This window comes from Phaethon aethereus (genome assembly GCF_964289735.1).
Source record: "Phaethon aethereus genome assembly, chromosome: 2".
NCBI classification, from domain to species: Eukaryota; Metazoa; Chordata; class Aves; order Phaethontiformes; family Phaethontidae; genus Phaethon; species Phaethon aethereus.
The window spans coordinates 96,681,123-96,702,944 of record NC_138582.1 but is presented as its reverse complement, the minus strand read 5'-3'; the positions used below and the strand labels follow the sequence as shown (position 1 = coordinate 96,702,944).

Sequence of the window (21,822 nt, the reverse complement as noted above, 5' to 3'; positions counted from 1 at the left end):
AGGCAAGATGAAATCACGTCGTAACATGTCCCCAGCATGGCAGATTTTAATGCCAGACTAGTAACGAGACCTGTATTACTACATTTGAATCACTGCAAGGCAACCTGCTGTATTAAAAGAAGAAGAAAGGATGAGAGAAGCTGGGAAGACAGCAGACTTTCCCAAACAAACCAGAGCTTGGAAATGTAAAAGGAAAATCCTCTGCACACTTTTGTGCAAACTGATCAGCAGCTACCCTGAGGTTAAGAGTAACAACTCATTCGTAATTTTAATTACCCTGACGCACAGAGCCAACTTCTTGCTGATTTTAGGTTTGTTACTCCAACAACTCTTCCATGAAATCGACTCAAAGTGACACAAAGTGACCCTGTCTCTTCTGGAGGCGTGAACACTTTACAGCAACGGCTCCCTTGTGCAAACACTTCCCAGGCAAGGGACACGTACTACCATCTGCTGAGTGTCCTTCTTGCATCCATCCCATTTGGTCAGCACAGAAAACCCCCGAGTGACTGTGCTCACCCTTGGTTTCGTATCAGCTTGTCCCTTCTGACGAAATGCCACTCACCTGCCTACAACAAAGCCTTGCGTGACCTGATAATCAATCTCCTTCACTGCTAAATTCTTAAAGCTGAGGGGGCAATATAACGGCAGGCAAGCTTCAATGCAGATGAATATAAGGTAAAACACCTCTGCAAAAATAATCTAAAACATGCTTATGTGATGCTAAATGTGGTACTAGCAGGTACATTCAGGCAGGAGGTCTCGGAGCCACCACTGGCAGCTCTCCAGGATCACTGGCCTAGCCTGCAGCAGCAGCCAAACTAACACCAAGAAACAGTGGGTACCACGAGCAAGGGTATTGAGAGCAAGACCAAGGGTGTTCACTTGCTGCTCTGTAAAGCCCCGGTGTGCCTTTGTTTCAGGTGGTGTGTGCACTTCTGGTCTCCATGCCACATGAAGGAGATAGTTGTGTTGCAGATGGCACACATGCAATCCTGATCCAAGTGATGGGGCAGTTGCCCTGCGAGGAGACATCAGAAAGGCTCAGGATTCTCATTTTGAAGGAAAGAAGAGGGTGTTATGATTGAGGTTTACAAATTGTGAAGGCAGCTGAGAGGGTGCACACAATTGCAATTCACCAAATCCTGCGATACTGGAAACTAAGGGCGGCTCTCTGAGGATCAGCTGAAAACATTAAAAAATAGTTCCTCACACAACAGGTAGTGAACTTCTGGAGCTTGATGCCAGATGAGGTTGGAGGCAGACAGCATCAGCAGGTTCAGAAAGCAATCAGGGAGACTTGCAGACAGCAGGTCCATAAACAGGTACTAAAGGGAGCAGGCAGGGATGTGCCCTCTAATACGCAACCCTAATGCAGCAGTTGTGGATGCTGATAGAGCATTAAGAGGAACAGACCACAGGAAGTGGCCAGGCCCACATGCTCACCCTAAATAGCACATCCTACCACTACCATCAGAGGCGTGCGTACTTGGCTGCATGTACCACTGCTTTAACACAGCAGGGCACTTCTGACATCATTATGCTTCGCTTGTCTGCAGCGTTCATTCTGACCAGGCAAAACTTGGGCTTGGTATCCTGAACAGCCAGGAAAAACTGCATGTGTCACTGTGAGATCCAGCATCCCCCTCCTCAGACTAGGGGAATAAGCACATTTCCCCTCAGGGAGCAGCTGGCAACTCCAGGCTTCTGCAAATTTTGTTAGATTTGGTAGAAAAGACAACACCACATTTTTGACAGAGGAAGGCCTTCTGGCCTGACACAAGAAAAAAGTATGTCTATCTGTCCTTCCAATGTATACTAAGAAACTTCTTCGTTTTTCTCCTTTTCCCCCTTTACTGCTTGGTGAACAACTACAACATCCTGACTGCAAGCTCCTCAACAGCAGGCTCTCTTCTGAGACGTCTATCACCCCTGTGAATTTGACACAACTTCCATCAAAGCCATGGGGCTTTCCATTGACTCCAGTGGAATCAAGCCCCACATGTTGAATAAGCAATCAATTACTTCCCCACAGGAGGAAGTTTTTTAAGTCTGTAATTCATTTAAATGACTACAAAAAGGGAAGGGACTGAGCACAGAAAGAGTTGAAAGAAGGAAGAGTCAGCTGGTTTGGGGCAAACCCTGGTATTAGTACAGGCTGGGGGATGAAGGGATTGAGAGCAGCCCTGACGAGAAGGACTTGGGGGTATTGGTGGATGAAAAGCTGGACATGAGCTGGCAATGTGCGCTCGCAGCTCAGAAGGCCAACTGTATCCTGGGCTGCATCCAAAGAAGCTTGGCCAGCAGGTCAAAGGAGGGGATTCTGCACCTCTATTCTGCCCTGGTGAGACCCCCCTGGAGTCCTGCATCCAGCTCTAGAACCCCCAGCACAGGAAAGACATGGACCTGTTGGAGAGGGTCCAGAGGAGGGCCACAAAAATGATCAGAGTGATGGAACATCTCTCCTATGGAGAAAGGCTGAGAGAGTTGGGGTTGTTCAGCCTGGAGAAGAGGAGGTTCCGGGGAGACCTTACTGCAGCCTTCCAGTACTTAGAGGGGGCTTATAAGAAAGATGGGGACAGACTTTTTAGCAGGGCCTGTAGTGATAGAACAAGGGGTAATAGTTTTAAACTAAAAGAGGGTAGATTTTGACTAGATCTAAGGAAGAAATTTTTCACAATGAGGGTGGTGAAATACTGGCACAGGTTGCCCAGAGAGGTGGTAGATGTCCCATCCCTGGAAACATTCAAGGTTAGGTTGGACGGGGCTCTGAGCAATCTGGTCTACTTGAAGATGTCCCTGTTCATGGCAGCCGGGGCTGGACTAGATGACCTTTAAAGGTCCCTTCCAACCCAAACTCTTCTATGATTCTACGAAAAATCAGGATCAGGTAGTGCAGTGAGGAAAGTGGTCCTGCAAGACATCTTCGTGATGAAGAGATTGTGAGGATAGTTACTTGTAAAAAGAGATCAGCTCTTGTCACACCTTCCACCCCACACCCAAAACCTCTGAACACACACACAGACACGCACACACACAATCCCCACCCCTGAGCCAGCAGCCTCTTTGATAGAACGTTGTGAGTGTGTTTCTCACTTTAATCTTCCACAAGTTGGTTCTGTTCTAATTAACATCTCAACCCATATAAGGGATTCCCCGCATCTCGCAGATATCTCGGGTGCCATTTCTTTCTCTGAATTTTCTTCCAGGGTCAACACAACTTTTTAGAAGTGTTAAGGCACTGCTTTTTGTAGGCTTTCAAGTCACTCTTTCTTTTTAGATGCCTGCTAAGTCAACCATAAATTTATGGTTACAAATACCACCACTTTCTGCACTTTTATTTGGCTTCATTCACAATGCAAATACAAAACAGAACTTCAAAGCTGAGCAGAAATCCTTTTGCTTCATGATAGCCCAATTCCTTTCCACATTTCTTTTCAAGCATGCAATGACAGGATTAGCTGGGGATTAATTACTTGAAACTCAACCTGCATCTCAGGTCAAAATCTTCTCATATTTTCAGCCTCTAAAACTTTTCATATCAACCAAATATTTGTCATACAGACCAATACTTAGAACAGATGAGATAGTCTTCCTTCCATACAAACGTTCTAGTTGAAGGTCTCAAAGCCCAAACAAAAATCCTGCTTACTGTGCAAACTCCAATCCTCCCACCCCAAGATACATTCCTATTACCAAATGGAAACCAGACTGCTTTCTGAAAATGTCACCTTTAAAGGTACAAAAAAGATCATTCAAAAAAACAGGATTCTCTGCTTCCTGTATTATTTCTTGAAGGCAACTGCTCTTCTGATAAAATATACTTACTCACTGGAGGATAACCTAAGCAATCGGTTTAAGTGCAATGTGATTTGAATTTTTTTTTACTTTTTGCTGTAAGAATGGTCATGGCCTGGATTAAAATACAACTGTGCCTACATATTGACTCAGGACTGACTGTAAAATTTGGTTAGCAGCACAGCAGGACTAGTCTAGGCTGGACACTTCATGGAAGCCAGTCATTTGAAGGGAGTCTTTTTCAATATAAAGGGTCATCTAAATAATCACAGCATGTAATAAATTAATCCCTTAAATAAGATATCTCCTGCCACTGTTGTCCTAGTGGAAACACATTATCACCATGGTAAGGACAAATGTTACAAAGTAAAGATGTCTACAATTTCAGTTTGACTCAAGTCATAAAAGCAAAGAATAAAAATGCTTCCAGTCGTTGTTTTTTTATTATTACCTGTGTTCTCCAATCAACAGGAAACATTCAGGTTCATGGGCTAGATGTAACTGTATTCTATTTATTTATTACTTTATTTTGTTTATAGATCTTTTATTGTCTGGTTCATTCCTGTTGTAACAGCAAAACAAAACAAAAACAACAAAAAACCCTCCTCCGTCATTAAATCTTACTTTCTACAAAAAATAATCTTGGGCCAAATAAGATCTGGCAGTATCACTCTGAAAATATCCTCAAGTGATTCTCTGCAAACAGATTTAGGTTATCTATAACAAACTAATGGCCAAAAAAGACCATTATTTTAATTTTTTATCGAACCTAGTCTGATGCACATACCATAAAAGGAGCAAAATTAACTGCACCACCTGCAGGGCACATCTTACTTAATGTGAATGAAAAAAGTCAAGAGCAGGAGAAAAGGGTAAAAAAGAAAGGGAAACCAAGTTGAAGATAGAAGAGTAAATTAAACAATAAAGACATCAAGAGAAAGAATTAAAAACAATTGTTCCAGCATGTTCAAGCAAAACACAGGTACTGCGTTAAACACTGCATAAAACCAAGCTATGCCAAATTCCCAGTGTCCCACTTGTGAGCTTTGCATTAAAAGAAAAACCGTGGAGGAAGGTGTATGCTTCTTCAGGGAAATGCTTTTGAACTAAAAAACACACCATGGTGTTGAGGCAAGAATGAACAGGGCAAAAGCTTTCACAAGAGACAATAAAGTTCTCCTTTTCTTTTTACAGTAAGATTAGTGAATAGAATTTTTTCTTAACTCCTTTTAAAAAACAGAGCTATGCAACAAGTCACTGTGTGTGCAATAGGTGGGGACAGAAACGGTGTGTTGCGCTATGACACCGTAGATGTCTCCATCAGAAAACTGACTCGCCCACCCAGAACACAAACTGCTGTATCTATCACACAGCTGCCAGACTCCTCCCATGCCACCAGCACCTGACGCTCACCACAAAACACAGGGCTTGCTCCACCTGAATGCATCCTAGCACTTGCTTTGGCACCACCTCCCTGGCCTAAACCTTCTCCACCTTCCTAGCTTACCTTTCCCTCTCTCCTCCAGAAAGCTTCATCTACACTGCTGCCACACGGGAGCTGCTGCGAACTCCCAGTTTAGAAACACAGCGCTAGCGTCACCTGAAAGGAGATGCCCCAAGGCCAGTCAAAGCTCGCTGTGGGGTGGTCCTCCAGCAACAAGTCTGCCTTGACACTGCTCTGATGATTAGAAAAGAGCTCAGTATTATCATTGCCAGAATGCACCAATATGAATCTGATTATTGCCACTGCCATACCATCACCAAGTCTTCTTATCTGCACTGAGGATCCAGCCCTGCTGCAGCCGCAGTTGCTTGCCTTCCCTGTAGGGGAAGCACAGGCTTTCTGAAAGGATGGTGTCTCCTTCCAAGCCCGGTGGTGGTACAGGAGACAAGTTTTACCAGTACAACTCATAGCTGAGTACATTTTCCTGCCTTCATTAAGGGTTTACACCAGTGCTGCTGCCTTGGAAGTCTGCCATCAATAAGCAGGTCAAACCCCTTAGTCTGGGAAAAGCCTCTCTATTGTTTTCTGTCTCATGAACAGTTCTTCAGTAACTATATATTTTTTTTTGAGAGCAAAGTGTTAGAAAACAATTGATACGAATAAAGAGCTCTCCTTCACCACTGAAAGTAAACTGTATGCTTAATACGATGAAATAATTTGGTCTCTGTGGGCCAGAAAACAATAGCCTCACTGTTGCACTGATACCTTGCAAGTTATGTCCTCACGTCACCCAAAGCAAACTGTAATAGGGACTGCTCCACAAGCTCAGATTCCCTTTAAACCTCTTAGCTAACCTCTTTTACCTCTTCAGGTTTCCAGACGTGAATCAGTTGCTTCATGAAACCTCAATTCCATCCAAAAATACGAAGTTCTCTCTTATGAGGCTGTACTCAACTCCCTGAAGTTTCGTACAAATTTCCTTAACTTTCCTTCTTTATATCAGGAGTTGAGATTGCATAATGAAAATACTATAAACAACTGTTACTGACTTAAAAGGGAGCAACAGCAAGTAAGAGTTTTGTCCTGTCTCTCTGTGAGTAGGATGAGAATCTATTAATTACTTTATTACCGTGTGGGTGGAAAATGGAGCGAACTTCAAATCGACACAGCATTCAACGCAGTATTTCCTTTATAGCAAAGAACGAAAAATAACCCCAAACCTAGAATAAATCTCCCTCCCCAATTCCTCCTTTTGTTTACATCAGGTTTGAGGTTACTTACACAGTGGCACAATATTAAAGATTCCATACACATCTCCACACCTTAGGGCATAAGTCCACCTTTAGTTATCTAGCACTGAGAAGAAACATTTCCTAGAGGCAAGCTACTATGTAATGCTCCGGATGGTGTTTCTCGCATCCTCCTCCTTTGATCTGTCAAATAAAAGCCACCGCAAGAAAAAAAAATGCTAAACGCTGTGTTATATTATTTTCCTGCCACAATTCTATAATTATTTGCTCTCATTTTTATGGATCTTTTTATCATTACTGATGCACACAAACAGCCACTGGAAGCAGCCAAACAAACCACGTAAGGCACAATGAAATATTCAACACACACATTCACCTTCAAGAGAAGGCAACAATAACAGAACACCTGAAACCAGAGGTTTCCCAGGTACACTGAGTTATGCCACTGGTCAAATGAGTTTTAGCATTCAATTTGTCCCCTTGATACTCAAAGGCACAGAGATTATTCCATTACTGAAAAACTTAAGACCACCACTATACAACAGCAACGGCTAGGGATTTGCAAAATAATGAAGAATACCGTTCAGGCATCAGAGAGAAGACAAGAAAGGAAGATTCCTCCACAGGGAGGCCCTTTCATGAGGAACATCCTCAGGGGCTACAATCCACCATGAGCACAAGGCGCTCTTACCTGTGTGAGTGAGCATGTGCCGCTGCAGGGAATTTGCCCATGGAAAGACTCGAGGACAGTGAGGACAGGGGATATTTTGCAGGCAGTCTGAGTAAGAGTTCCTCTTCCCTCTCAGCAGCTTATCATCGGCAGTTTCCTTCTCATCCTCACTTGTTCCATTTCTGCCACTTTCTTCCTTGAAATTGTCAGTGGACTGCAGAAACGGGCTAAATTTATTAGTGTCTGTGGTAGCCAGCATCTTCTCTATGCTGGCAAACTCCCCACTTGACTCCAGATCCACACCACTGCTAAGTTTAGGCTTATTTTTCGTTCCTTTCTTTCTACCTCTTTTCTTAGTCAACCCAACATCGGCAATGGGAGACTGCTCTGGATCACATGCCTGAGTCAGGTCACTGGGCAGGCTGGAGTCTCTCTGAATGGCGGTCACGATTGTCACTTTTGCTTTGGCATTCCCTGATTTGTCACACCCAGTTGAGCTGCTCACTGCCTTGGGACTGGTGTCTGCAGTGTCTGTTTTCAGCAAAGCGGGAGCAGAAGACACAGATGAAATGATCTGTGCAATGGAAGCCAACGGTGGCAGCTCTTTAGTTACTGGAGGCTTTGGCAAGAGAGGTGGCGGTGGTGGTTTAGGCCTCAAGGGTCTCAGCAAGGCAGAATTGCCAAGGAGAGCTGGGGAAATGATTGGGACAGTCAAATGCAATGAACCTTTCAGTGGCTGGGGATGTCTGACAGCCCTGTTTTTCTCTGAGTTCCCACTGGCACCAAAAACCAAAGGACACTGCAGACAGTTATAGGCTTTATCACTGTTCCCAGAAGCAGCCAACTCTTGATTCCTGGCTTCACCCGGGACATCATCTTTATCCTTCTTCAGGGCTTTGGGGATGGACAGGTCGATGGGCTCCATGGAACAGTCGTAGAGGGACAGGGGAGAAGAGCCAAACAGGTTCTCCTGCTTCACTTGCACAGCACTCAGGTTTTTGTTTTTCTGAGAGAAATCCAACGGCTCATCAAAATCCATTGGGAAGTTTCCTGCAGGTTCAAGTTTGATGGGAACATGAGATGATGACCCAAGCAAGAAGCCGTTTTGCGGCTCCAGGAAAGGCGTCATGGACTTGTGGTCCATATAAGTGCTGTCTTCCAATAAAGGAGGGTCTGTCTGGCTTTCCTGGGCACTGCAGTCCACCGCTAAGATATAATTCTCTATCTCCCTTTCTTGCACATGCAGGTGCTGCTTGAGGATATGATGAATGCAGTTTCTCTTGGCCGAAAAGGCTGTGCCACACTCCTTGCACTCAAACGGCTTCTTCTTCTGGCAGCCGCTGTGCGTCCTCATGTGAATGCGGAGGGCCCGGTAATGCTTCAGGTCCTCACCACACAGCTTGCACACAGTGTCTGGAGAGCAGAAGGCATCCACCATCTCTGCAGCATTGCTGGTGACATATTCGATGTTCTTCTCTATATCCTTCCTGGTCACTTTGAGGTGTTTCTTTCGCAGGTGCCTCTCACAATTGGCTTTCACTGTGAACGGGTAGTGGCAGATTTTACAGATGTAAGGCCTCTCCCCACTGTGGGTCCGCAGGTGCCGGATCAGTGCTGCCTTGTCAGCTGCGATGTAGTCACAGATGTTGCATTGGTATGGGGAAATACCCAAGTGAGAACGGATGTGAGCTCTGAGGACACCAGAGAAGGCAAACACCTGGTCACAGAAACGGCAGGGGTACAAAACTTTCCTCATGGTTGGGGCTTTCTTGTTCGCTGCCCCTGCGATGATGGCTTTGAGGTCCCCTTCTGTCACCTCTTGCTTGATCTTGGCTTCCATGCTTAGAGGCAGGAGAGCTTCAATGATGCTGTCCTGCTCGAGTTGCGTCTTCATCTCATGCTGAGTTAAAGGCTCTACTTTGGGTTGGAGGAGCAACTGTGAGGAAGGACTTGATTTGGCTCCTGGCTGGGGGAGGTGAGAGTTGGACGAGGACTCCACGGAGTTTTTGATCAGCCTCAGAGGGGGAGGCGGGAGGCTTGGGCTGATGCAGCCAGGGGAGGCTTGCTGGGCACTGATAAGAGGAGGAGGAGTAGACGTTGCAACGACTGTTCGGGGTGTTACCAAAGGCTTTGGCTTCAGCGGTGGCATATGCTTGAAAATGGACTGCACAGGGACAGAAGGTGCCTTAGAAAGTGGAGGAAGACTGATTTGAGGAGGAGCAGAAGCAGCCATCTTCAAGATCTGCTGAATGTCTGCCAGCTCAATGGCAGACTCATTGGAGATGGGTTTTACCACAATACTGCTGTCAGGCTGGATGATAAAACCCTTCTGGAAAGGCTGCAGTGAGAGGAGCTTTATGTTTTCTTTTGTAGGGGGAAGGACTGAAAATGACCCTCCCATAGAGGCAGCTTCCAGAGGCGAGAGGCTGAGCAGACTGGTGCTGCCAGGTTCCTGAGGTAGGTTACTCTTCAGTGCTCTGAGCCGCATTTCTTGGACCTCATCTTGTATATTGTCCTCCTGCTTGACAGGCCTGATGTCTTTGGTGTACTGTAGGCCCAAGGATGCCATGAAGGCTTTCTGGTCTGGGTTCTCACTGGGTGGGGTTGTGGACTGTGGCTTGTGCTTGTCTTTTCCCTGATCCACCACATGAGTTTCTGTGTGCAGTTTGAGTGCTGAAAGCATAGGGAATGCCTTGTTACATGTCTCGCAAATAAATCGATGAAAGTCACTGATGCACCTTCGCAAATTCGTTTCACACCAGACCTGCAAGACATGCAAAAATATTTAGAGTAGACATCTCAAACTGGAAAGGCATCACACACTGCTGCAAAACAAAACCAATTCACTCTTCCACTGCCCAAGTTAAGGCATTTAGAGCAGCCACCACCTACCTGGCATGGAGATACTTCTGCCCCACAGCCTTTAGTCACCTAAGTGAGGTACCTAAATAAGGGGCTGATTCTCCAAAAGTTCCCTTCTATAAAGGCAAACTCCTTCAGAGGGCTATTCAGACTCTCAAATACTTTTCCATCCTGAACTTCCCCTTCCAGAACCCTCTATCACTTCACTGACTGGACAGAAGCCTCAGCAGACTATATAGCAAACTTCAGGAAGCTGGGCAGGACTACCTCCTTTAGCTTTATTACTACAAAGAAACTAGGAAGAGAGGAGAAAAAACAAAATGGCATCCAAGAAGGCAAAACAACATAAACCAACCAAAATAACATCCCCCAAAAGCAAATCAATGAAACATAGAGGCCAAAGTGGAAAGGCTTTTGATTAATGAAGTCGGATTACATTTATTCTCCCAAGAAAAATACAAACCTCACAAATAGACTTTATACCCGTCCCTGAAAATGATCATGAATCTAAATGCTATACTTAAATGCTACCCAGATAGTTCACATGTTGCAAAGGTTCCACATCAAAGAAGAGCACAAGTAATAAATTAAGTAGAGGGCTGGCAAGATCTTTATATAATCTACATACTTTGTTCAGATACTTCGTAAGCCTTGCCCCACAGTGCAAACAAAATTATTACAAAATCAAAGTTCCAACATTTAAATCCCTTAATAACTTTAAATGTCTGCCATTAATTACAAAAGAAATAAAACCAAGTTGTTTAAAAAGTTCTCTCTTCTCCTGATTTTCTAACTTTTACACCAAAACTATATGAGAGTTACGGAATGACCTACATGCTCCCGTGGACCAGCAGCAAATTTAAGGTCTATCACCTTGCAGCCAGAAGAGCTGGAAAGCAATGCTTTAATCCAAGGAGAGTAAGAAAAGTGTAGATGCTGAGTAAGCATGGTCCTGATGGATTGTGCTGTTGATTTCTTTCTTTTTGTTTTTTTTTTTTCAAATAGATAAGGAGCTTCATCCAGACTCAAATCAACTAAGGCAGGCAAGGTTTGACAGGGGGATTATCATCTAATAGAAAGTTTTGTGGCGCTCAGAAAAAATTTACAAACTACCTCTCTGCCCTTCTCCAGTTAGTTACCCCGAACGGTGTAAAATCTTCAGAACTCACATAAGGAACATAATAGAAAGGTATTTGGGAGTGTTTTGTGAAGAAGTCACTTCTTCACTGTAAGGGTGGTGAGGCACTGGAACAGGTTGCCCAGGGAAGTTGTGGAGGCCTCATCCCTAGAAGAGTTCAAGGCCAGGTTGGATGGGGCTTTGAGCAACGCGGGTAGAAGGTGTCCCTGCCCATGGCAGGGGGTTGGAACTAGATATCTTTAAGGTGCCTTCCAAACCATTCTGTGATTCTAAGATGTCACCATTTAGTAAGTAAGGTGACTTGCCAAAGTTTTTCATGATAAAATCTTTCACACCACAACTGCATCCTGGTTACAGTAAATTAAAATAAATAGTGCCTTCCTTACCATGTGTCCTCCCCACCGATTTTAGATGTGGGGTGGTTTAGGGAAGGTGAGAACTAATGGGCAGGCTGGAAGGGGCAAGGATCTAATACCACGCAGTTTTCCTTTAAAATATTTTTATAGATCTTTACAACAATAGTTATCCACTGGAATGCTGGAAAAAAAACCCCAAACCGCAAACATTCTTTAGATGAAAAAAGGAAAGGCAGGAAGTGTTTGAAGCCTATACAGACAGTGGTAATGTACTTTCCACAAAATATTCTCCATCCAACCTCTGCCTCATCAAGGACGAGCCTTTCAATGAATTCAGAATGCTCTTCATCAATTGCTACCTAAACTATGAAGAACAGAGTGTACCTGAGAAATGCGGGGGAATTTCCTACAGGAGAAGTCCGTGAATCCCAAGTCATGGAAGCCTGCTGGAATTGAAGGGTTGTTCTGAATGAAAGGCTTTCCCATTGGATCTCTGGGCAGCTGCTTGTGGATAACTGCATTATGGCGCAGTAGGCCCCGATGAGTACGAAAGGTAATACAACAGATGTCACACCTGGAAAGGAAAGGAATAAAATAGAAATGGCTTACTGACTGCTGCAGGCTCAAGAACTATATTCTTCTTGCATTAGGTCTTGCATTGCTCCTTCCTCTCGCGCCACGATACTAAGAACCTGCTAAATGTAAAATGAAGCCACAGCACATCAAAAACCTATCACCACAGAAGGGACATTTCAATCACAGTCTCTTTCTACCAGTTTCTGGCTATTAAGTTCACTGGAAATTCAAAGAATATAGTGCATGAGCACTGAGCGTCCCACGTGGGCAAACAGTGAAGTGGCAGCTGAGACCACAGCCTTCTGACAGCCTTCCCATAGTCCAACATAAAATATTTCAATGGCTTTACAGTTTCCTTTTTACTAAAAAGTACTACAAAAATAAAAGCTATTTAAAAAAAATCGGTGACAAGCAGAGGCTGAATCAGACTTAAATAGTAAGCAGCTGCAAATGTATAAAGAGCACCTTTTTTAACTACTGCTTAAAACATACAACTGCACAAGACTCAAATACCTGTGTATGAATCTTCTGTGCACTGCCTTTCCATAAACTTTCACTGATTTTTCTCAAAGCTGTTACAAGAAATATACTGCTTTAAAAGAAAAACCAGTGCTCCTTGAAGGGGAGGATCAGAGGAGGAAGACCTGAAACAGGTTCAACACTTCTGACACTCATACATCCCCTTCACAGCCAGCGTGCCCCAAAGAAAATTGCAGAAACGTCTTCTCCTACGCACACATTATTGCTATGATTTCTTGTTTTTCTTAAGTTCTCAAATCCCAAACTCAGCTAAACAAGTTTCTCACCTCAAGTAGATTTGCATTAAACAATGAAAGGTATTGGAAATGTAGCTAGGCTGCAGGCAGTAAGGACTACACAGCAGCATTTGTCCAATGTGTCAACAAACAAGCCTATTGCCTTTTAAATAACTGGGATTTGAGCTCTGCAGCACGACATGTCACATCCACTCTGCATTCAACAAGCGATACACAGTTTCACTCAACATGGTTCCTTGTGGTTACAGCTCCAGCTCGCAACCAAAGCATGAGTTTCACTGAAGGAAACTAGTGAATTGTGAAGCAGTCAGATTTTGTCAGCGAGAATATTACATGCGCTAGGAGTTTTTCACGTCGTCCCCCCCCCGCCTTACTTCTCCCCATACCGTCTTCACCCTCCACATCAAGGAAAAGGACATGTGCCTACTCATTAAAAAAACATCCTGCAATTAGAAACGACTTCTGACAAATTCCTGAAACCACTCCCTCCCTGTCCTGTCCCTAACAAACTCCTATTGTTGTTCTTTTTATCATCACATAAACTTCCACAGACCTTTTTCATTCCCTGAAAATGAAGAGATTAGCAAGTCACCCACAAAGCAATTGGACTCATAGTCTCTGAGTGGTGAAAGAAGCAAGTGTGAAGTATATGTAACATGGCCTTTGTTATCACGGTACCCAGAAGGCTGGGACATAAATATTATGCACTGGACATTTAATCTGTTTTATCTCCCCTGCCAATTCACTTGCATCCTACCTTTATAATTGTTGCCAGCATAGTCCCTACATTCCAATACCGAACCAATGCCATTTACAACGCATTTACAACATTTACTTAAAGAAGTCTGCCAAATATGACAACAGTCTCTGGTGAGGGGCGGGGAATGCCAACCCGTAGGTGCTCCTCCAGCATCAGGATCTATGACTCTCCTCCTGCTCACTTGGCAGCTCCCATTCCGTGATGCAAAGCTTTCATCTTCAGCAAAAACACACAACCACAAAAACTGCTGAGGGAAGGAGGGCATTAAAGGGTTAGAGCAGTCACCTGAAGAACTTGCAGGCTTACAGAAGTAACTTCTTTTTCAGAGGTGATGAAAATGCCTTGTGTGAAAGCAAGCAGTGCTTCTGGCACACTCTTCCTGGTACGTCAGCATACAGACAGGGAGGGCTTGCAAGCAATGCTCCTGCACCACCGGGAGCATCACCGGCGGCCTGTAGGGACAGCTGTTCTGCAGAGGGATGCAGACCCTCACCTCGGGGCATGCTGAGGCAGCTCCGGGGTGTCCAACGTGCCTGGCCTCCCCCGGACCAGAAACCCAAAGCTGTATTCCCTTGTGTGTGACGGGGCAGGCACAGCTACCATAGATGGGACCACAGAGCTACTGGGAGAGTTGGCACTTGCCACAGTATCCCCAGGATTTGGGCTGAGCAGGAGCCAGAGCTCCTGGGCAAGGAGCTAGCCGCCCCATATAGCGGGGAGGTGCGCCTCGTCCATCTTACACTCCCTCACCCCCATCAGCTGTGCAACACGCTGATTTTAAGCGCTGGTTTATTTAGGGCTCCCATCAAAAGCTGCACTTAAGAGTACATCTTTCAGAGCAGACACCCGTGTGAAAGTCCTTCGCAGTACACCTGTATCAACTACTATGCCTCAGGGCAGTAAAAATTTGCAATTTAAAAATGGCGTTTTCCACGCAAAGGGAACTGCCTCCCCTCCCCCAAAACAAAAGTAATATGTCTTGAAAAAGGAATATGTACTTTCTCTCTTATATAATGCATAGAATTAAAGACCCCTCTGTATTTTTCCCTTTCCTCCTTAGTCTTCTCTTTTATTTGCCTTGCCATGAGTGAAGCAGCAGCAAGGAAAAAAAGAGAAGTCAGGAAAAGGATTAAGCTCTTTTTCCATTCGGTCAAAAAGAACCTCTTGGCTGAAAAAAGAAACACCCAGATAAATCACTCCTGTCATCTCAAGATGTAGGCCCTTCAGGGCATATAAATGCTCTGCATCCCGGCTCAGCACCTTCCCCTGGTGTCACAGTTTACAGATCACACAGGAGCTGGACCACAGGAAGGACATGTGGATGCCCTCCCTTCCCCCATGGGCCAGGCACACCTGTAGAGGCAGATGCAGCTTGGAGCGCTGGAATAAGAACAGCTTGAGAAAAGCCCTCCCTGGGAGACACGCGGAGCAGGCTCTGTGGGACAGGCACCCCAGGCGGGCTCCAGTGCCCGCGCTGGCACCTCGCGCCCGTGCCGCTCGCAAAGGACGAGGGAGGTCATTGTAAAGCCGCTCCTGATGCCGAGGGGTGCCACCGCGCCGCCAGCTCGGCAGGTCTCTCGGGCTTGCAGACCTCACTTGGGCTTGTCAGTCTTCGCTACGGATGCGAGCTATTTAAAATACACAGCCTGTTTGCCCAAGTGCATGCACAACGTTTTTGTCATGTGTGTGTGCTTTTGTTGAGTTCTCTTCCACTAACCTCAAGTAGGAAGCGAGTCCAAATTTGTCCTAAACGACATGACTTGAGCTTCAAATACAATTAGCAATGCAGATATGGACGTGTACCACCACAACTACTAAGCTTCAAAACCTAACTAGTTAAGGCAAGCATCATGGTGCATTGACTAAGGTTTGTGTTAATTTAAAATGGAGTAAGCTGCCATGCCTAACAATGCATTAACTGGAAGCATTGATTTTTTTAAGGAGGCCTAACAATTAATGTCTCTGTTTTGTCATCAGTACTATTTTCCATCTTTAGGTATTTACACTGCCTACAGTATTTTTAAATCTAAAACCACAGTCTGAGAAGGACAAGAGAAAGGAATTCTAGGTGATATGAACATTTTTTCATCTTGCTTAAATTGCTTTAAAAAAGAAAGTTAAATAATTGTGGAAAGTCTGAGAAGTCCAGCATATCAAATAAAGCATCTGGAACATATGGTAATACTTTGCTCATGATGGACTTTAAAAAACAACAAAAGAAAACACCAAAAAAACACCCCCTCTCCTTACAATTTCACAAGTCTGCTCATGTGTAGTGCCAAGTCAAACATGGATGGTATGGCTGCAGAGAACAGAGATGGGAACAGGTTCTGAAGTTGTTAGTAGAACAGGCAGAGCAATGGCTCAACACCTGAGCGGAGATAAAAGCACTCTACTTGCAAGGTAAGTTTCCAGATGTAGCAAATAAAAGCCGCTGTGTTATCATGTGATTGCTAGTCTTGGCCACAGTTTTCCATTTTTCTATAAATATGATTACAGAGCAGAAAGAATAAAGCTTTTCAGTTCCAAGCACAGAGATTCAATTTTAAGTAAAAAGGAAAAAACCCTGCTTTTAGCAAGCTAAGACCACTTTAAAATTAGCTTCATCCTCAGTTGCCTTTATGTTTCGAAGTCGTTCATACCTGTACAATGTGCATGTAATACTAGGGCTCTGGCTCGCTGGCAGAGGTGTTACAAAGCAAGCTGGTGAGAAAACAGAACTGCTAAAACACAAAAGCAGAACTGAAATATAACTGTGCAATGACAGTGCAATGACCAGTCTGACCTTGGTGCTCATGCCACGTATCACACCAGGCGAGTCTGTTTAATTATTACTACACCAGTGCACCTTTGTCATTTTTTTTTAAATGCGGACAAGGTCTCTGTGTAAAAACACACCATTAAAAAGCTTTCTACTAAAGTAAGTTAGTATTCTTGAAATCTGTAATGCTAATTAGGATATAAAAGCATTTTAACAGGCTTTAAGAAATAGTCAATGCTTTGTGCAGCTTGTTCAAGAAGCAAGCCAGGATTTGCTACACTTATGACAAGCAGCATCTATGCAAGAAAAGTTCACATAAGTGATGCCTGTTGCCTTGCATTACAATCTCCTCTGAGCCAACTCCAATTTGTCAGCAAGGGAAATAGCTTTTTTCCTTTAAGAAAAGGACAGACATTTTAGAAAGCAAATGCAGAGCCAAATTTTAAGCAAAATTAATCAGTCTTGATTTTTATTAAGGGTAATGCAGTCAAACATTCAATCCTGCTAAATTCTGTATTTCAGTAGTCAAGATGCAAATGCCAAATATTTATATCCATCATTCTGTTACCAAGAAATTAAACAAAAACTATGTTCTGCATTACCTGAGACTGGTGGTGAGAAACGTAACATGACATTTAGCATTCTTCTACTCATACTTCTGACACCACACAAGAGTAGACCAAGACCTGAAGTTTTCACCCATGCAGGTCATTAACACTATGCTACTCATATTGTGGACATCGACAACTAAAACCAGTGTTAACTTCTAGGCCTTCTCTAAAATAAAAAGCTTATCATTTTGTTCCTTTCCCATCTGTGCTCTTTAGCAACTGCACAGACAGAAGCAAGGAAAACAAAACAAGAATGAAACGTATCCTGAGACAGAAGTGCTTAGTACACAGTTATGTTATTAAGTCATCTACCTCCTCCCACTGAAATTCCTAATACATATTGTATATGAATTTCTACCTTTGTCGTTATTACTCTCTTTTCTGTCTCACATTATTTGCAGAATTAATGCAGCTCTCCTTTTGAGCAAAGAAAAGCCTATGCCGATCTAAAGACAATACTACTGAGCAGAAGAGAAAGATGGGCCTTTCCCCAACTCCCGTCCACACCAGGGACAGGGGCAGGCTCCCAGCCTCCATGCCAGTAACACATGCTGCAGAGGAGGCTGACAAGGAGAGGGAGAAGGAGAAAGTATGGTTTTAAACTAAGGGCTTTCACTACCTATGAAAATAAAACCAGCAGGTTACAGACATACTCCCCTTCAGGAAAGCATTCCTTTGCTTCTCCCTAACTTCTTTTGGGGCAAGGCAAAAGGAGGGAGATGAGAGAGAGCAAATTGGTTTCTGCTCCTGTGCAACCCCACCCAGGTCCAGACTCTCATCTCCTTTTGGATGAAAAACCCTTCCTGGCCTCCACACCCAGGGCCCTGGGAAATAACATCCAACAGCTGCACTAATCTCTCCCACTTGCTGCAGATGAGTGATGGAAAAGCAGCAGTGCTCCGAACGTGGCTCCTGTCTCCCTCCCGAGGCTCCCTGTGGGTCCTCCCGCTGTCCTGCGATGACCGTTCCTGCCTCCTTCCCCTGCAGCATCACAGCGTGCCTGACCCCGAAGGACCTGCTGCTCTCCCATCTCCACTTCGCCCAATGCCAGGGGTCACTGCCGAAACCGCAAGCGGCACAGCAGCACCAGAAGCCAACTCCCTGCCAGACACAATGGGTGAGGGAGGCTCCCGTCCCCTTTCCCAGTGCACAGAGGTACCGACACAGCTTACCAGAATTTCAGTGCACGCTGCTTCACCTCCTCAGCAAAGGTGGGACTTTTAACTTTAACTCCCTCTCATCTCCCCGCTGGCTGTCCAATTCTGTTACCAACATATCCCGTCACTCCCTTTAATCTTCTCCCTCAAAGGAGCCACCCTTGGGTGCAGCAAAGGCTGACACCACTGCGCCAGCCCTTCTATTAATAGAGGGATGCACAATGCTATGTACATTCCTACAGCCGTGCTGTGGTCCAGACGAGAAAAGTATCATGTAGAAGCCAGGACAGATCAGATATAAACCAGGGTGATGTCGTGCCTCAGAAACTTGCCAGCATGCTGCAGAGCCAATGTCCATACCGGCGTATCATGACTCCCACCATCAGAGTAACTTAAGTGTAGTTAACTGCTATAAGGTTTAGCAAAAAGGCACAAGCCACTCTGTGCCATCTTTTAGCTTTCTTTGTGTGTGAGCAAAGAAAAATCAGGAAGAAAGGTTTCACTTCTTCTGAACATTGTAGTGAATTGCATGTACCAGCAACACTTCAGCAGTACCAGATTTAAATAGCTCCGCTCCAGTGGAACAGCAGCTTACTCTACCATTTACTTCAACACAATTAATATGCAACTAAGAACAAATAAAGGAAAATGGGAGATGGCCTGCAGACACTTGCACAAAGAAAGTAGTTGATTTTCTCATAATTACCTTTTTACTTAATAAAGGTAGAAGTTTTAAAAACCAGAAGTGTCAAGAAATTGGCTGGGCAGAATCACAGAGCAAGGGCTGAAGATCAACGTAAATAACGATGAAGGGTATAATAATTAGGGCAAGCATACCTGGGGAAAAAAGCACATGGCAAATACAGTCCTCTACAGCTACCAAAATTGGAAGCTGCACAGCATCCAGAATAAAAATTATTACTTGTGCACACAAACTCAAGTGAACCTTCTGGTATTCTTTCAGGGTAAGAAAACGAAAGCTCTTCCTGCCTTCTAACACATCTTTCAAATATGGAAGGCAAGTACTTGTGTAGTTTTAGAATTAATGGCAAGAGTTAAAAAAAAAAACAAACTAAGTGTCTACCATGTTAAAAAAGCAACACCACTCTTCACAAGTAACATAAGAAGAAACACATCTACAAGCGTTTGTCTATCCTATAACCATCCACTGGTGACAACAGGGCTTACAAATAGGCGCAACTGAATCTGGACTGAACACCCTTGCCCTTATCTACATTCGCAGGTAAGCTATGCTCAGCACACAGACGTGACTGCTAACACAATAAGCAGCAGCCCGCACTTTGAGAGAGCCTGCGTATAAACAAACCCTGGTCATCAGGATCAGGCAGGCATGCTAATAACTTATTTTGGCTCAGCTCTCTTTCCCTTCTGTATTCCCTTTTACAAGCAGCTTTCCTCTGCAGTCAGCTTTGCATTTTACCCACTTTCTATTCTTGCAACCGAGCTAAGATATTCAACACCATGTGATACACCACACAGTTTCACACGAGAGCGTCAGTCCCTGTGTCCATTCACTATCTGGTATTTTTACCTGGCTGCTCTGGATTCCCAGTCTCCTTGTACTCCTTGTACAATGAGCTCCCTGATGTGAGCGGACCACTTCTAGGCCAGCGTTGGACTTGCGCTGCTCTTCAGATGTTTCCCATCTCTCTTTTCTGAACAGAAACTTCAGAAAGCACTTAAAATGCAGCTCTAGTCTGCTTTTGCAAGCCAGCATACAGACAGATACTCAACCCACTGATTTTACTTCTCTATTTGCTCAGTAAAAGGATGCATTCACCAGCTTGCTTGCATACCCTCTCTTCTGCCTTATCAACATTAAGAGTTGCATTGTACCACAGCATATTTTTGGTCCTAGCATTTACCAGAGCTGGATTTCATCATCACCAGCTGGCTTATGGACTTTCTTCTGCACTGAAAATGCTGCCAACAGAGATGAGGATTCGGTTCCTAGCTCCTATCAGCAAGACACTGAGCAAGCAGCTTGCAGAGCAGAGCAGGAGACTCGGCCCAACTGGCCATGCCACACAACTGACCCTTGTGCGTCTCCGTCCTTGGCTATAATAAGCCTTGTAGCATTGACTCGGTTAGTGTTCAGTAACTCTAGCAGCAATTCCTGCCTAAACTATCCTTACTGGTACAATCTCAAACAATGACTAAGAAAGGAAGTATCGGGGCCAAAGTATAGTGTGCAAAAACCAAAGGTCAGGGAGGTCCATGAACATGTCTATGCTGGAGTGCTCTCCATCTCTCTCTCAGTACTCAACAATCATGTAGGATACAACCACCTCAGAATTATCCAGCCACATTAAAAAAGCACAACATTTCATATTCTGAAGTGCTAACAAGGAATGAGGCTTATCTATATGCACACCAACAGTTGTGACAGAAATGGAAAAGCAGTATGAAATTTCATAATGCTGCATGAAGACTACTTGTCATTCGTGACTCAAGTTGCTTCCAGTAACAGTAGTATCAATTACAAGGAAAAAACTTCCTCTCCCCACCACCAACCCGCAGTTTTGTCTCACAAGTAATGTAAATTGCAAACAACATTTAGTTTTCAGACACATTCACTCTAGTAAGTTTGCAATGTCACTAACACCCTCTTTCCACAAAAGGCTGACCATGTGTAGAAACCCATGTGCTACACAAAAGTGAAGTTAGTAGGATTACTCCCTACTATATAAGGAGAGAAAAGCTAGAAAGTGAATTCCTAAAGTCGCTTAATTAGGCATTGGCAAAAACAGGAATTACTTCCTTTCGTCTTGACTTAAATCCTCATGTGCATTGGCTAAAATTATTTAAGTTTGGGATGTAGGTCCAGGTGCCTTGCAGCATCCCATCACCTGGCACCATGAGCTGAAGAATGGGGATATGCTGGCAAAGGGGGAAACCTGGTGACCAGCTTGACTGAATCGCAAGTGCACGTGACATCTTGTGAAACAATTTACCCACCGAGTCCAGCAGACCGTTCCTAGTGCATTTACATTTTCCACTCCTGCGTGAAGCCAGTTAACACCAAGACACAACTATAGCACTTTCAAGCTGGGTGTGTTTTCAGAAACAAGCACTCACAGTGGTAACTCGGCAAAACTGGAGGCAGATGACAACAGATACCAATGGTCACAGTGTCCTGACACTTTCCATTCCAGGACCTGAGATCTTCTGTTGCTATGCCTGTTACTGATCTAACTGCTCAAAACAACAGCCTTCCATGGTGGCGTTCCATCTCTAGCCAATTTGTCTTTACAAGTTTCAGCAAAACTTGGGTAGGCTGTTTTGAAGAACAAGGTAGACTGTGAATGGCTTTTGGTTTTCTTTGTTTGGAAGTTCTACAGAAGCACATTACCCTGGGGCAAGAGAACTGCTTTTGCTGTCCTTGTGAAAATATGCCTGGGATTTGGCAGGTTACAAAGCTTCATACATTATATCACTGTTTGGACATGCTCTGTAAAAGGTCAAAAAACTTCATCTACCCTGAATCCATTCACGGCAACAGGCATCTACTGGTTCTGGTCACCAGGTCAGCTCAGTGACTGAGGTAGACAGTGTCTTTCACACTCTGCAATGTCCATTTATTCCTTGTCTCCTATAAAAAGTTAACAAAATCAAATCCTGTAACTGAAGGCAATGCCACAC

The 21,822-nt window shown here is 44.3% G+C and overlaps 1 protein-coding gene across 1 annotated transcript in view; it reads right to left on the bottom strand.

The window, feature by feature from the left end:
- Nucleotides 1–21,822, bottom strand: part of RREB1 (ras responsive element binding protein 1) — a 66,658-nt gene that overhangs the window by 14,423 nt on the left and 30,413 nt on the right. Inside the window, exons 6-7 of the mRNA XM_081996278.1 lie at nucleotides 11,903–12,092; nucleotides 7,184–9,926 (exon numbers count right to left, since the gene is read on the bottom strand). Of these exons, the coding sequence (XP_081852404.1) occupies nucleotides 7,184–9,926; nucleotides 11,903–12,092 (2,933 nt within the window). The remainder of the gene's footprint in view (nucleotides 1–7,183; nucleotides 9,927–11,902; nucleotides 12,093–21,822) is intronic.